The sequence below is a fragment of the Cetorhinus maximus genome, chromosome 1 (genome assembly GCF_964194155.1).
Source record: "Cetorhinus maximus chromosome 1, sCetMax3.hap1.1, whole genome shotgun sequence".
Classification (NCBI taxonomy): Eukaryota; Metazoa; Chordata; class Chondrichthyes; order Lamniformes; family Cetorhinidae; genus Cetorhinus; species Cetorhinus maximus.
Window position 1 is genome coordinate 168,868,578 of NC_135879.1, and position 15,063 is coordinate 168,883,640.

Sequence of the window (15,063 nt, forward strand, 5' to 3'; positions counted from 1 at the left end):
GATGCCCAACTAGTCACCTTCTCCAAAATGAAACAGATAGCAAAACTGTCGTTCAGCAGAATGATATTACACAGTATTTCCAGATAATCTATAGGAATCTCAAATCACTTCTTCAGTCTATGACTAAAGACTTGTTAGTTACGGTATTTATTTGGTGAAATTAACAGATAAAAATATTGGCCCTAATATGAGCCTATAAATGCCATAGCAGTGGTTTTGTGAAACAAAGCTATGGCATTTCTTGTGTACAGGCACATCACTGAGTTTGCTTTCTGCAGTTATGTGGTCTGCACTTAGCCACATAAATTTTAAACAAAGATTAGGTATAATTACTAAATAATGTCAACACTGAAGGAAGAGCTATAAATCTCAAAGATTGGGGATCATGGACATCCAATGGTATGGTTTGACATGTGTTCGTGCCCACGAGCTGTCATCAATTCTAAATGGCTGATCCGAGCCATTTGTCTCAGACTGTTGCTGAATGGATGGGAGGCACTTCCCCACAGGATGGGCGGAAAACTGGAAAGCATGACACCCCACCCCAGGCCACTGCATGCACATCTGACAAGTGGGTTGTTTTGTACTTTGAATATTTTGGAATCAAGATTCATAAATGTTATCTGCTATTGTAAAGTAGTTTAAGGTGCACTTAAAAGCTCTTTTTTCCTTCCTTACAGCTGGTATGCCATTGGGCGTTCTAAATTTGTTCAAAATAAAACCGTATGAAAGAGGTTTTTATTGTGATGATGAAACCATCAAGTTCCCTTTCAAGAACAGTACCATCACTTCCACTGTGCTGTATACAGTTGGGCTTTCACTGCCTATATCAGCTGTAAGTCACCTCTTATTCTTCTAAATTCCAGTGGATACAAGCCTAACTTGTCCAGCCTTTCCTCATTAGGACAATCTGCCCATTCCTGGTATTAGTCTTGTAAACCTCTGAACTAACGCATTTACATCTTTCTTTAAATAAGGAGAGACCAGTACTGTACACAATACTCCAGATGTAACCTCCCTACTCTTGTAATCAATTCCCCTCACAATAAATGATAACATTCTATTAGCTTTCCTAAATACCTGCTGTACCTGCATACTAACCTTTTGTGATTCATACACTAGGACACCCAGATCCCTCTAAATCTCAGAGCTCTGCAATCTCTCATCATTTAGATAATAAGCTTTTTTATTCTTCCTGCGAAAATGAACGATTTCACATTTGCCCACATTATACTCCATTTGCCAGATCTTTGCCCGCTCACTTAACCTATCTATGTCACTTTGTAGCCTCCTTACATCCTCTTCACAATTTAGTTTCCTACCTACCTTTGTGTCGTCAGCACATTTAACAACCATTCCTTCATCCAAGTCACTTATATAAATTGTAAAAAGTTGAGGCCCCAGCACTGATCCCTGTGGCACACCATTCATCACATCCTGCCAACCAGAAAAAGACCCATTTATGCAAATCTCTGCTAACCGTTAGCTAGCCAATCTTCTATCTATGCCAATATGTTACACCCTACACCATAAGCTTTTATTTTCTGCAATAACCTTTGATGTGGCACTTTATCAAATATCTTCTGGAAATCTAAGTGTAGTACATCCACCGGTTCCCCTTTACCCATAGCACATGTGACTCCTTCAAAGAACTCCAATAAATTGGTTAAACATGATTTCCTTTTTACAAAACCATGTTGACTCTGGCTGATTGCCTTGACCTTTTCTAAGTGCCCTGCTATAACATCATTAATAATAGCTTCTAACATTTTCCCTGATAGATGTTGAGCTAACTGGCCTATAGTTTCCTGCTATTTGTCTCCCTTTTTGAATAAAGGAGTTATATTTGTTATTTTCCAATCTAATTGAACCTTCCCCGAATCTAGGGAACTTTGGAAAATTAAAACCAGCGCATCAACTTTCTAAGTTAGCCTGCGGATTGCATTAAGAAAGAGTGAGCACAGACACACTGGGTCGATGGCTTTCATCTGTGCTATAAACCTTTATGGTATATGTAATGTGACTAGTGGTTTTGAGGGTCAGGCAATAGCTAATGTCTTAATTAAAATAAGATGCTTATTTTAAAAATAGGATTTTGTCTGTTTGCAACTGCATGCGCCTAGCTACTGACTTCTATTTTGGCTATGAATGCTTTAATCTTTTGGAAATGTCAACAGCTGCACATTCAGGCACTGGCTTGCTCCGGCCTATTATTTTTATTCAACTAAATTATTACTGCAGCCAATCAACGTTGCTATGTCTGATTCTTTCAGCTATTTTGTACTTTTCCATGTATGTCAACTAGTCTTGGACAGGATCAACTTTCGAGTTGAACCTGCAAGATCCTTGCGCTGAAGATTATGTGATTCTTAAAAAGCCACTGAGAAGGAGCAGGGTTGCACCAGTTCCAGCACTTGAACAGTGCTGATCAACTCAAGAGTCACAAGTTTATACCTCGGCTTCCACTGATTTCTCTTTGTTGCTCCATCTTTGCCACTTTTCTGTCAGAACCATATGTGGTGCTGGAGCATTCCAAACCTGAGGGGTGAAATGCTGATTGAGTCAAAGATTGGGCAGAGAGGCAACACTGCCAGCCTGTTATGGAGTGGCGTTGACTGCAGTTGTTGAGAAGTCAGCATGCCATCCTGGTTGAATGAAAAGTCATGGTAACTGGGGAGATAATGAAGTCCTGAACTACAATAAAACTGAGGATACAAGGGCTCTCCTCACCTGGGCCCACAGGATGCAGCTCACTGTCAAACTGATACACTGCATTGAGGGCAGCTTGGTGGTGTTGAGCAGCTTTGAGATTGAGAGACTAGCAACATGAATAACATTATAAACCGTGTAATCCAGCAGTATCTTTATTGACTATATGATTAATAGAATAGTTTCAGCTAATGTTCAGACAGGATGCACAGACATATTGAGTGGTGCTCACAGTACAGCAGATGACTTCCATTTATACTTTGGAAACTGCAGCTGCATTTCAGCTAAAGGAAGACGAAAAGAAAGTGTTTTCAGTTTATTCCTGAACTCCATGAGTTAAGAATTGTTTTGTGGATTAACATCATTGTATTTTTAGAGTAATCAGTGTTACATGTAGAAGTTTATTTTTAATGTAGGTATTATATGCATTGTTGGTCAAATGTTCAGTGCTCAGAGAATTACTCTTGCCTCACCGCATACACAGGTACTGCAGATTTCTTGCAGGCTTAGTCATGCTGCAGTGCAATCACGATTCACTCCTTTAAAAAAACTATTTCACATTAATTTAAATGGGCACTGTGGATTTAATAGTTATAACTCACAACCCCGCCCAAATTAATGCTACTTTCACTGCGTTTGTCCATGGTGATGGAAATTAGTTTGACCCAATTCACTTGCCACTGAAAATATTGTGCAGTGCATGTCCTAGTTTATGGTAATTTATTAGCAATTGGTCAAGAAAAACTTGGTGAACTGATTAACACTTTATTGTTTTGCTGTTGGAGGAAAAAATAACTTTTCCTTTGGAGTTCCCAGTGAGGTGCTGGAAACATTGCTTTCAGCCAGGGGACTATGATTAATCTTTCTACCTTCTGATTTCTTGTTTGGGCAATTCCATTAGTGCTGTGGCTAAAATATGGGATAACAAAATGAAGTCATCTGTGAATTCTGTGCCTGCTACGTAGTGACTTTAATGTCACTGTATGATAGATTGCAGTGTCTTGGTTTTATTGCTGCCATAAAATTCTCTTCTGGAAACTGTGTTATTGTATCAGTTTTAAGTTGCCATGGGTAACCCTTTCATCCAGTAGCATTCCAACTTCAGATCTGACAACTTAGAAGACTTCTTACTGACAAAGATACCGTCCTCTTTGCAGAAATTAAAAATGCGCATCAAAAAGGGATGAGAGAATATTGAACAACATGGCTTGTTTCATGGCTTCCTCTATCAGGGGTTTCTTTGAAGCTGATCTGTATGAGTTGTAACGTAAACTAGTTAGTAGAGTGAAAAATGACAACTTAAACTGCTTAGTGGTTCTGATATTGCATTTCCAAAATAATTGACATACATATTGGTCATCTCCATGATCAGCAGTTATGTTCATCCTTTTTGTACAATTTTTGGCCATTATATTTCAAAGAGAAAATAAAATAGTAATTGTCTCATCATGATGGAGTGCATTTAGCAGAACAATATGTGGTAGAGCTCATTATGTGAGTAATTCTGTCGGTGCTGGAGGTCAGAAGTAGAGTGGGTTTAATGCTTTGTCATAATCCGGGTTTCCTGGGTGGATGGATTTAGCTACGGAGAAATCGTAGAGTAGCAATTCCATTGTTTACAAGTTAACTTTAGGAACATGGGGCCAGAACCTCTGTGCAGTGGCAATCACAGTCGGATTGCCTCTCCACTCCTTTTTACTTACCTTAGCTGGGAGCTGCACATTTCTCACCTAACCTTACAACTCGGGCCTGCTAGGAAATGTGCAGTACCGGCACCTGGGATTCCTCTGTACAGGGCAGCAGCATCAGGGGAAGTGAAGCCATGCCCCCTATTTGCAGAACTAGCTGCCGTAAACCAGGCAAGGTTATAGGTCCCAACCAATTTCAGAAGTCGGGGAGAAAGTAAGTGAGTATGGTCAGTGGGCAGGATGGTGGGGGAGGGTAGAATGGGATAGGATGGATCGGGGAATAGGATGGGTTGGGTGGAGGTAGGATGGGTCGGGGGATAGGATGAGCTGGGTTGGGTGTAGGATGGGCCTGGATGGATGTAGGATGGGTCGGGGGAATAGGATGGGTTGGGGTTGGGGTGGGGGTAGAATGGGTCAGGGAATAGGATGGATCGTGGGAATAAGATGGGTTGGGGGTGGGGTTAGGATGGGTCGGGGGTAGGATTGGCTGGGATGCGTGTAGGATGAGTTGGAGGAATAGGATGGGTTGGGGATGTTTGGTTGGTCAGTCGGGGGTGATGGGGTAGTTGAGAGTGGGGTGTAATCAGGGAATGGAGGGTAGTCAGAGGCGGGGGAATAGACCAGGGGCAGGATATTGAGGTTGGTGAGCAGGGGGCGGGGCCCGCTTGCTGACACATAAAATAACATGGGATGACGTCAGGCGGAACTCCTGACGTCACCCTGCGTCATATAAATTTTCAGGTCGGCGGGGGCACAGATGAATCAGCTGTGCGCCCGCTGACCTGTCAACGGCCAATTGAGGCCATTTAAAAAGTAATTAGACTAGTTAATGGACCTGCCCGTCCAACCTTAAGGTAGGCGGGCAGGCCGGGAGCCCTGGCGGGCTTCAGAAAAAGCATAAAACCTCATCCACGGGCGGGATGCGGTTTCATGTAGGTTTTTAAAAATGCAATAAAAGTTTACTTAGTGATGGACATGTCCCAACTCATGTGACAGTGTCACATGAGGGGACATGTCAGGGAAATTTCATTTCTCTACATGTACCACTTTTAAATTTGACAGCACTTAGCCTCAGGGAAATGAGTGCACTCTTTCGTGTGCATGCGTGAAAGAGCACACTCCCGGCTTAGCACATGGAGCGCAGAATGCTTCCTGGCGGACGTCACACTGGTCGGGCCTTAATTGGCCCGCCCACGTAAAATGGTGGTGTGCCCCCGATTGGGGGCGCCGATCGGAGGCGCGCCCGCTCCTGAACTTCTCCCCCAAGGGGGGGAAAATTCTTCCCCTGGTGTTTGGGAGGATAGTCAGGGGTTGGGGGGCGTAGTTGGGGGGGCGTTGGGAGGAAAGTTGTGGGCGTGGGGTGTAGCTGGGGAATGGGGCGGTAGTTAGTTGGTTCTCAGGGGTTGGGAGGTTAGTTGAGGGGTCGGGGTTAGTTGTGGTGGAGGGCATAGTCAAGGGATCGGAGGGCGGGCTGTAGTCCACGGGTAGGGGGCAGTCAGATGGTTAGGAGGGTAGTCTGGGGACTGGCATGTAGTCGGCAGTTTGGGAGGATAGTCGGGAGGTGGGGGGCTAGTTGGGGGGCAGGGCGTGTAGTCGGGAGGACCAGCGGGGTGTCGGGTTGGTCACTTGTATAGTTACCCACTTCTAACTTTTCCTTCTATCCAGCTTCACCTGCTCCAACCCCCTTAATATAAATTTCATCACATTTCTACTTCTATTTAGCTCTGAAGAAGGGTCATACAGACTCAAAACATTAATTTTGTTTCTCTCTCCACAGATGCTGTCAGACCTGCTGTGTTTTTCCAGCATTTTCTGTTTTTACTGTAAATGCAGTCTGACCAGTGACCTGCCCAGTGTCAAATGGTGTCCTTTGAATTATACTAAGTGGTTCAGTTAGTATAGCCCAATACTTTGATAGCTTTAGCTACGATTTCCATATAATGGTCATGAAGATTTAGTGATCTATGCATAATAACACCAAGATCTTTTTCACTGTCAACTTCCTCCAGTCTAATCCCCTGCAGTGATATTCTGTGTTGGCCCTAATAACATGCATGACATTTATAAGTAAACACCTTTGTATGGTCCATCCCCTTTCATGGAAAGGACTCCAGGAAACTCAGTGGAACATGTAACGAGAAACTCAAGTGAGGCATCCTAGGGGAAACAACAAAATGCAAGATGCAAGTAAAAGAGGAATGATAAATTGGGGTGGTGAGGAGGCAAGACCTGGGATGGATCTGCAGGTGGAAGCACATTTAATGGCCCACTCATATTCAAACAAAGGGTATTAGTCTTTTCAAAGGTCTTGCTTGGGGTTTCTTTCTCCTGCTAACACTTAAACTTTCCTGAGGCGGAACACTGCCAAGCAAGTCAGTGTACCTAACAAAAACAGAATTACCTGGAAAAACTCAGCAGGTCTGGCAGCATCGGTGGAGAAGAAATCAGTTAACGTTTCGAGCCTTCATGGCCCTTCGGCAGAACGGAACTAACATCTGTTAGTGTACCTAACAGATGTCTGGGCCTCCTGCCCTTATCTTAACCCACAAACCAATGTCTGTGGAAAGGTAGCACTTTGTAGATCAGAATGGAGGTTCCTCTTCCCTGTGACAACAATACCATCAGACCTCCCAATGATATCCCCGTGAGCCATGAATGCCTGTCTAATTGTTATCCTTGCAGTTCCTTTGGATGGCTCTCAATCACATCACAACATGTTTCAGATAGTACTACATGGAATATTGATCCAATACCATCAGTCTTCCACTCCCACTTGAGTTGAAAATTGCTTGATTTTTGAGCTCTACTTTAATCACTAAATTTAAAATATAAAATTCATTAGTGTTATCTTCATTGTCATTATAAATGCATCTTTCAATCTTCAGAAGGAAAGCATTTGATTACTTTGCTTGATAAAACAGCGTCTTGGGATGTTTTACTGTGTTAAAGATGATATATAAATGCAAATTATTGTTGTTTCCAAATATAAATTCATTCCTCCTGTTCTTCTCTCTTACCCTGAATTTATGCAAAGGTATATTCCACAGCTGTAACCAACCCTTTGAATAATTTAACGAAGGAGTCATACACAGGTGTGAGCACAGGCGGTGTCAGAACAAAACCCAACAATGATGAACAGTATAACTGAATTCTATGTTATCCTCTCCTAAAATATACTCTTTAACAGAAGTTTCTGGATAATGATTTGAAAACTTGTTTCTCACTTATTTAAGCTGGAGATGCAAAGTGTGTAGAAGTGGGAATTTAAAAAGAACACACTCATTTTAGATATTACACAAACATTTGAAGGTAGGACACTGGGCCCTTCGAGCCTGCTCCGCCATTCAATAAGATCATGGCTGATCTGATTGGAACCTAAACTCCCCATTCCCACTTACCCCCAATAGACTTTCACCCCCTTGCTTATCAAGAACCTATCTACCTCTGCCTTAAAAATATTCAAAGACTCTGCTTCCGCCATCTTTTGAGGAAGAGTTCCAAAGACTGTCAACCTCAGAGAGAAAAAAAATGCTCCTCTTCTCTGTCCTAAATGGGCGATCCCTTATTTTTAAACAGTTGTCCCTTGCACCAGATTCTCCCACAAGAGGAAACATCCTCTCCACATCGACCCTGTCAAGACCCCTCAGGAACTTTATATATATATTTCAGCCAAGTCACCTCTTATTCATCTAAACTCCAGTGGACTCAAGCCTAGCCTGTCCAACCTTTCTTCATATGACAACCTACCCAATCCGAGTATTAGTTTTGTAAATCTTCTCTGAACTGTTTCCAACGCATTTATATCCTTCTTTAAATAAGGAGACCATATAAAACCCTTTATTGGAATTTCAGCAATCAGGGCAAGAAATTGTTTAGGCAAAGATATTGAGGCCATTTATAGTACCAATTGCCTAAGTGGCTGAGATAAACTAACTCAGCACAGATCATCCATTAAACAGAAGATTTTGCCATTTTCAATTGATTTATTCACACTGTGGACACTTACCCAATAAAGGCATCAAAGAGCTATTTTATCAATAAACTGTGGAAATGTGTACTTTGAAGTCTGATAATGCCACCCCTTAACTCCATTTGCTCTGTACTTCATCCTGTTCCACAGGCACATCAAAAAATCTTTCTTACTGATACAGACCTCTATATAACTTTGCTGTGGTTTCATATTAGATCATCAACATCTTGTGTTTTTTTTTATTGCTTGGTTAGATTAGCAATCTGAATTAACCTGGAGTCAATACTGGGAGTTTTGTGACTTTTCCACAAATATTTTTGTAGTTACTTTGTGCTGCTGAAGTTTTGTAATTTTACTGAAGATTGGTGTGAAAGTTTTACAACCCTCATTGAATTTGTGAGTTCCAAACAATGTTGTTTTGTCTTCCCTTCTCTTCATTTTTGCCCATTTTCTGCCTCTGCATCGCTCCTTCCATAAAACATCTTGAAATATGTTTGAGATGTGCAAAAGTGCACCCAATATAACCCACTTGTTCCTAGCTTAACCTTTGGCAATAATCATTTGCCAACCTTTCCTTCAATTTCTTGAATGCTGCTGTGTTAACATTAATGAGAACTGTGAAACTGTATAAATTTACATTACTTTGAATAAATGAGTTTGTGACAGCTTTTTTATGGAATAGCTATTAATTTCATTAGGAAATAGCTGGGTGTTAACTAGGTCCATTGGAGTATAGGCATTTCCAATCTCTGCTCATTACCGACAGCTGCTGCCTCATGAGATAATTAACATGGTTGTCATTTTGGCAATGGTCGAACTACCCTCAGTCACAGGATAATGTTTAAACTCTGTGGTGCTTGTTGCTACCCTATCATAAATAAAAAGAAACAAATATGCTTTTTGTGAAATAAGAGAAATTACATAACAGACAATCCAAAAAGAATGTGCAATTTTAAAAGCCATGATTTGTCTACAGTATGCAAACTTTAATTCTTGTTGATTATTTGAAGTTCTGACAGAGAAGCTTGGGTCACTGTAACTCAAAGCTACTTCTAATCCACGGAAATCTTGTTTCATTAAAATTTGATAAATGCTGTCTTCACCATGAGACCTAGGTGTGAAGGGATGCCTTGGCCCTGGTTCCACCAAAGGCAGTGCAGGAAGAATAATAGGCAGGTGTAGAACAATCTCCTTTTTTTCAGCGTTCTGGTGCTGGATGAACTGTGATGCTTGTTGGGGGAATTGGAAGCCAGTAACTGCCTTGAGTTCTGCCAAACTGCAGTTTTTAGGACAAACTGCTACCTCATAAGCACAATTATTTCTGCCTTACCTACAATGGTGAGGCAATGGACGAGGTGAAGAGAAACAAGAAAACTTTCCTTTAATGTCCCTTCCTGATGTTTTCAATGTTCCATGCTGAAAACTACAGTCAAGATAAGCTAAAATGCTGATCATACAGGCCCACAGGAGAATGATGGTGGATCCTGGCAGCAGTAGTAAAATCTGATTTCACTTATAGTTTGTCTGCAGAAAATCTTGTTTCAAAATTTAATCTCTGGAGAATAATTCCAGGATTTTCTGTATCAGTAAATTGCACAAACATTTTGCATATATTTCTTATCATTTGGTAGTTGCTACTTATTATTTCTTCAGCTTTGTTACAAAAAACCATTTTGGATTAGAAAACTGATAAATGAAGTTAGTTTTATTTTATTGCTATACTGTTTACTGTTTACACAATGCAGAAATAATACATGCATTTGGTTTAAAAAGAAATGATTTGCACAACATTCTGCTGCATATATAGCCTATATAATTATTAGCACTGTCAGGCTATCATCCCAGATATCATTTCCAATTCAAGGTTCAGAAGGTATATATGGAAACCTGGTTAATTCTGTCCTTTTTTATGATACTATAATGAGGCTCAGTTCCATGATTAGGAACTCCTGGCGCAGAGCTTTGTGTGGCAGAGTGCCCATCGGGAATTTGGACATGTACCTCAGGTGCCGTACGCAATTGATCATATCTCCATTTTAACGGACTCCCACTACATAAATCCCACTGACAGCAGCACTACTTCATGAAATTCACAAGAATATCCAAAGTTTAACCAAAAATCGTGGTTCAATATCACTGTTATAACATCGCTTTCCCCTGCCCTGTCAAGTTTTTCTGTTCATGACAGTACAGTTCTGCAGGTGCTGGTAACCCTTTAGTACATAACCTAATTGGCCATTCCCTGTGTGAGAGCAGCAGCATATTACATGACCATGGAGGACAAAGACTGTCCCCAGTTTGAATCAAGGGAGAAAACTGGATAGAAATATATAGTTTAATCACAATTGTTTTAGCATTCTTAGCGACCTTTCATTGTTTGAAACTTGGGCAGTTGTAGCTCCACTAAAAATGAAGTTCAAGTTTAACAGTGGACTGTTAACATGATCTGAATTCAAATGTTCAGTGGTGCTGTGTATTGATTGTTTGTCTAATCAATTTTTTTTTGATTCTAGGTTTGTTTCTTTCTTAGCTGGTCTTTTGAAAATGGTGACTTTTTTCCTTCCTCTTGTTCCCTCCTCATCACAAACCATTCTGCGTCCAAAAAATGGCAGGCAGGTGCACTGCAGCTCAGCTGACCTGGTTAGCAGGATGCACAGAACAATAGACCCCTCTGGTGATTTTTCCATCTTCTATGTGGCCAGTTTCATTTAGCAATAATGATAATGTGCCCATCAAGTGGGGAATCACCCTTGGATGCCCATTTGCTGTGATCACATGACATAGCATTTTAGTGTACCATCAAGTGTCACATCATCTGCCTTTATATTTTCTGTTGTTTTAAATCTATACCTAATAGCCTGGTGCTAGCCAAATAATTAAGTCAGGTAACATTTGGACATGGATCATCGAGCAGCTTATATGGTATCTGATTATACTGACAGTCTGGTTTCTCATTGCTTTTGCTAGCTGGATTGCCCTTTGCAATTCTTACACCGATGCATTCACCATTCAGACGAGGATTTTACTGTAATGATGAAACTATCAAGTACCCATACAAAGAGGACACCATCCCCTACCAATTATTAGCTGGCATATTTACTCCATTTGTTCTACTGGTAGTAAGTCAACTCATTTTTACTCCATACAATTCACTCTGTTGCTTTCGTCTGCTGTTGCAAATTATGTTGCTCACGATCTGGCCTATGCATCAGTTGCACCATGGAAAACTAAGGCCTTTTTGACTTTACTTTGGTAGCTGCCTCAGTGGATTAGTGGGTAAATAGACATTCCAGCTTGATACTCAGCCATTCAATGAAGTTAGCCCAGGTTCATCACCTAGTCAGTGCTGAGTGAACTGTTCTTAGCTGGGGTGGCAGTTTGGGTGTTGCAGTTGGCCATATTGCCCAGTCACGGTTCCCACCTAATCACTATCCAGTCATTCCTGGGGGAAAATCTAACTGCGGATGTCAGATGAGGTCTTAATAGGATTCAGCTAAGATGCCACATTGATGGAATCGCCTATTGACAGTCATTATTTCGGCTTACATAAAAAAATATTGAGGTACTAGATTGCTGACTTTGTCCTGGTAGCTGTCATTGCCTTCTGGAGATAAAGAATATGGAAGGAGTATTTTTAAAATTAAAACCATGTCCCTGATTTTCTTAAAAGCAAAATACTGCGGGTGCTGGAAATCTGAAATAAAAACAGAAAATGCTGGAAAACTCAGCAGGTCTGACAGCATCTGTGGAGAGAGAAACAGAGTTAATGTTTCAAGTCCGTATGACTGTCCCTGATTTTCGTGTCTGGTTATATTGATAAATCAGCAGGTGAAGAAGAAAATTTGGATGGTCAGCTAGTTGTTCATTAGTTCCCGCCCTTGACAGCATTTCTAACATATTCTGTTGAAAGTGATATTGGGTGTGTTTTATAGGTTACTTGATGGGGGTAACTTTAAGTAACCAATTGTTTAAAATATGGGATGTGGGCATCACAGCATTTATTGCCCACCTGCCCTTGAGAGTGAACCAGATTGCTGTGGGTCTGGAGTCACATGTAGGCCTCAGATCTCCTTCTCTTAAAGGGCATTAGTGAAATAGGTTCTTACAATTAATCATGGTTTCATGGTCACCATTACTGAGACTGGCTTTCAATTCCAGATTTTTTGATACATAATTGAATTTAAATTCCACTAGCTACCACAGGTGGAATTTGAACCCATGTCCCCAGAGCATTAGCTGGGCCTTTAGATTGCTAGTCCAGTGACATTACCACTACGCCACCATGTCCCATCCTTTGGCAAAGGTAAATATTTAAAATATTTTCCAATATCTTTGGACCACAGGCCAACTGAAACACTCATCACATTGGCATTATAAATAGCCCCAGGTCATCTTAAATACATAAATGGTCCTGACCCCCGGACCTAGGCTGACATCAGGGTGCTACTAAAGGTGGGCAGAGCTCCTGCCAATGTTCTGCCATCATTCTGACTTCATTGCAATTTCTAGGATAATTACTTTAGCTTTGCTGTATTGCTTTAATATCAACTCCTGGGTGTAGCTTGTACCTCTTAAAGGAGTATCATCTTCAGGAAAAAGAACTTTACTGTCAAAGCATTTTTAATTTGTTTGTTACTGTCAGCTGTCCCTTAATTTGAGGATGAAGTCTACTTGGGTCATGTGTTTCTGCTATGTGACTGAACAGGCTGATTCTCAACTCGCAGATCTTTGGGCAAGTGTGGCAGGACATCCCATTGGGCGGTGGGATCTGGAATGCATGATTTGCTTCCTCTTCTTTCCTTCTCTGCCTTTGCCTCATCATTAAGACATTGTGACTCAAAGCATTATACAGCTTGATGGATAAGTTGTCACCATTTTGAATGATTGGTAGCAAGCTTCTCCCGGTCATTGATGTCAATGCTGCTGCACTTCAAGGAGAGCTTTAGAGTGTATTTGAAGTGTTTTCTTTGTCCTCCCCTGGAACGTTGGCCATTTGAGAGTGGAGAAAACAGAACCTGGCGGGGAAGATGCTTTTTGGGCATTCGGACACAGTGTCCAAACCATTGTGATTGATTTTGCAAGAGTTTTTCCTGAATACTTGTGAAGCTGGCTTCAAGACGGACACTAGCGTTTGTTCAAAGGCTTTCCCATTGAATCCAGAGGATGCAGCCGAGGCATTGCTGATGGAATTTCTCTAGCGAGAGCTATAATTATGCATATGCACATCAGTGTGACATCATTGGGAAGAAAATGACATCCAGCCTAACTTTTTCTTCTTGTCCAGTAGTATCGCTTTCCGTTCTCTCCTAAAGATTACCACCTATTACACCCCCTCCCTCCCCCCACCTCAGCTGATGAATCACAGTGGTTCGGTAGCATAACTACTGACCAAGGTGGCCTAGTCCTAATGTTCATAACTGCTAGACTGGGTCTGCGGCAGGTGGTGAGTGAATCAACAAGAGGAGAAAACCTACCTGACCTCACCCTCACAATCTACTTGCAGCAGATGCATTTGTTCATTACAGTATTGGTAGGAGTCACCACCGCCCGGTCCTTGTAGAGATGATGTTCTGCCTTCACACTGAGGATATCCTCCATCATGTTGTGTGGCACTACCACCGTGCTAAATGGGATAAATTTCAAACAGATATAGCAACTCAAAAATTGGGCATCCATGAGATGCTCTGGGCCATCAGCAGCAGCGGAATTGTATACAACCACAATCTGTAACCTCATGGCCCAGCATATCCCCCACTCTACCATTATCATCAAGCTGGGGATCAACCCCGATTCAGTAAAGAGTCCAGGAGGGTGTGCCAGGAGCAGCTTCAGGCATACCTAAAAATGAGGTGTCAACCTGGTGAAGCTATAACACAGAACTACTTGCATGCCAAACAGTGGATGCAGCAAGTAATAGACAGGGCTAAGTGATCCCACAACCAATGGATCAGATCTAAGCTCTGTAGGCATGCTACATTCAGTCTTGAATGAATGAATTAAACAACTCACTGGAGGAGGAGACTCCACCAATATCCCCATCCTGAATAATGGGGGAGCCCAGCACATCAGTGCAAAAGATAAGGCTGAAGCATTTGCTACAATCTTCAGCCAGAAGTGCCAAGTGGATGATCCATCCCAACCTCATCCTGAGGTCCCCAGCATCACAGATGTCAGTCTTCAGCCAATTCGACTCACTCCGTGTAATGTCAAGAAATGGCTGGAAGCACTGGATAATACAAAGGCTATGGCCCCGACAACTTTTCAGCATTAGTACTGAAGACCTAGAACTAGCCGTGCCCCTAGCCAAGCTGTTCCTGTACAGATACAACACTGGCATCTACCCGGCAGTGTGGAAAAATGCCCAGGTATGCCCTGTCCACAAAAAAGCAGGACAAATCCAACCCAGCCAATTACCATCCATTATTCTACTCTCAACCATCAGCAAAGTGATGGAAGGGGTCATCAACAGTGCTATCAAGCGGCACTTACACAGCAATTACCTGCTCACTGATGCTCAGTTTGAGTTCCGCCAGGGCCACTCAGCTCCTGACCACATCACAGCCTTGGACCAAACACAGACAAAAGAGCTGAACTCCAGAGGTGAGATGAGAGTGACTGCCCTTGGCATCAAGGGGCCCTAGCAAAACTGGAGTCAGTGGGAATCAGGGGGAAAACTCCACTGGTTGGAGTCATACC

The 15,063-nt window shown here is 41.9% G+C and overlaps 1 protein-coding gene across 3 annotated transcripts in view; it reads left to right on the plus strand.

The window, feature by feature from the left end:
* plpp1a (phospholipid phosphatase 1a) overlaps positions 1 to 15,063 on the plus strand; it is a 112,076-nt gene that overhangs the window by 32,989 nt on the left and 64,024 nt on the right. Inside the window, exons 1-2 of one of the 3 annotated variants that reach the window (XM_078549757.1) lie at positions 697 to 835; positions 11,335 to 11,486. In XM_078549757.1, the coding sequence (XP_078405883.1) occupies positions 11,364 to 11,486 (123 nt within the window). In that variant the 5' untranslated portion in view covers positions 697 to 835; positions 11,335 to 11,363. Of the gene's footprint in view, positions 1 to 680; positions 836 to 11,334; positions 11,487 to 15,063 lie in introns of those variants that run through there. The other 2 variants (XM_078549751.1, XM_078549745.1) reach the window with 2 other exon arrangements.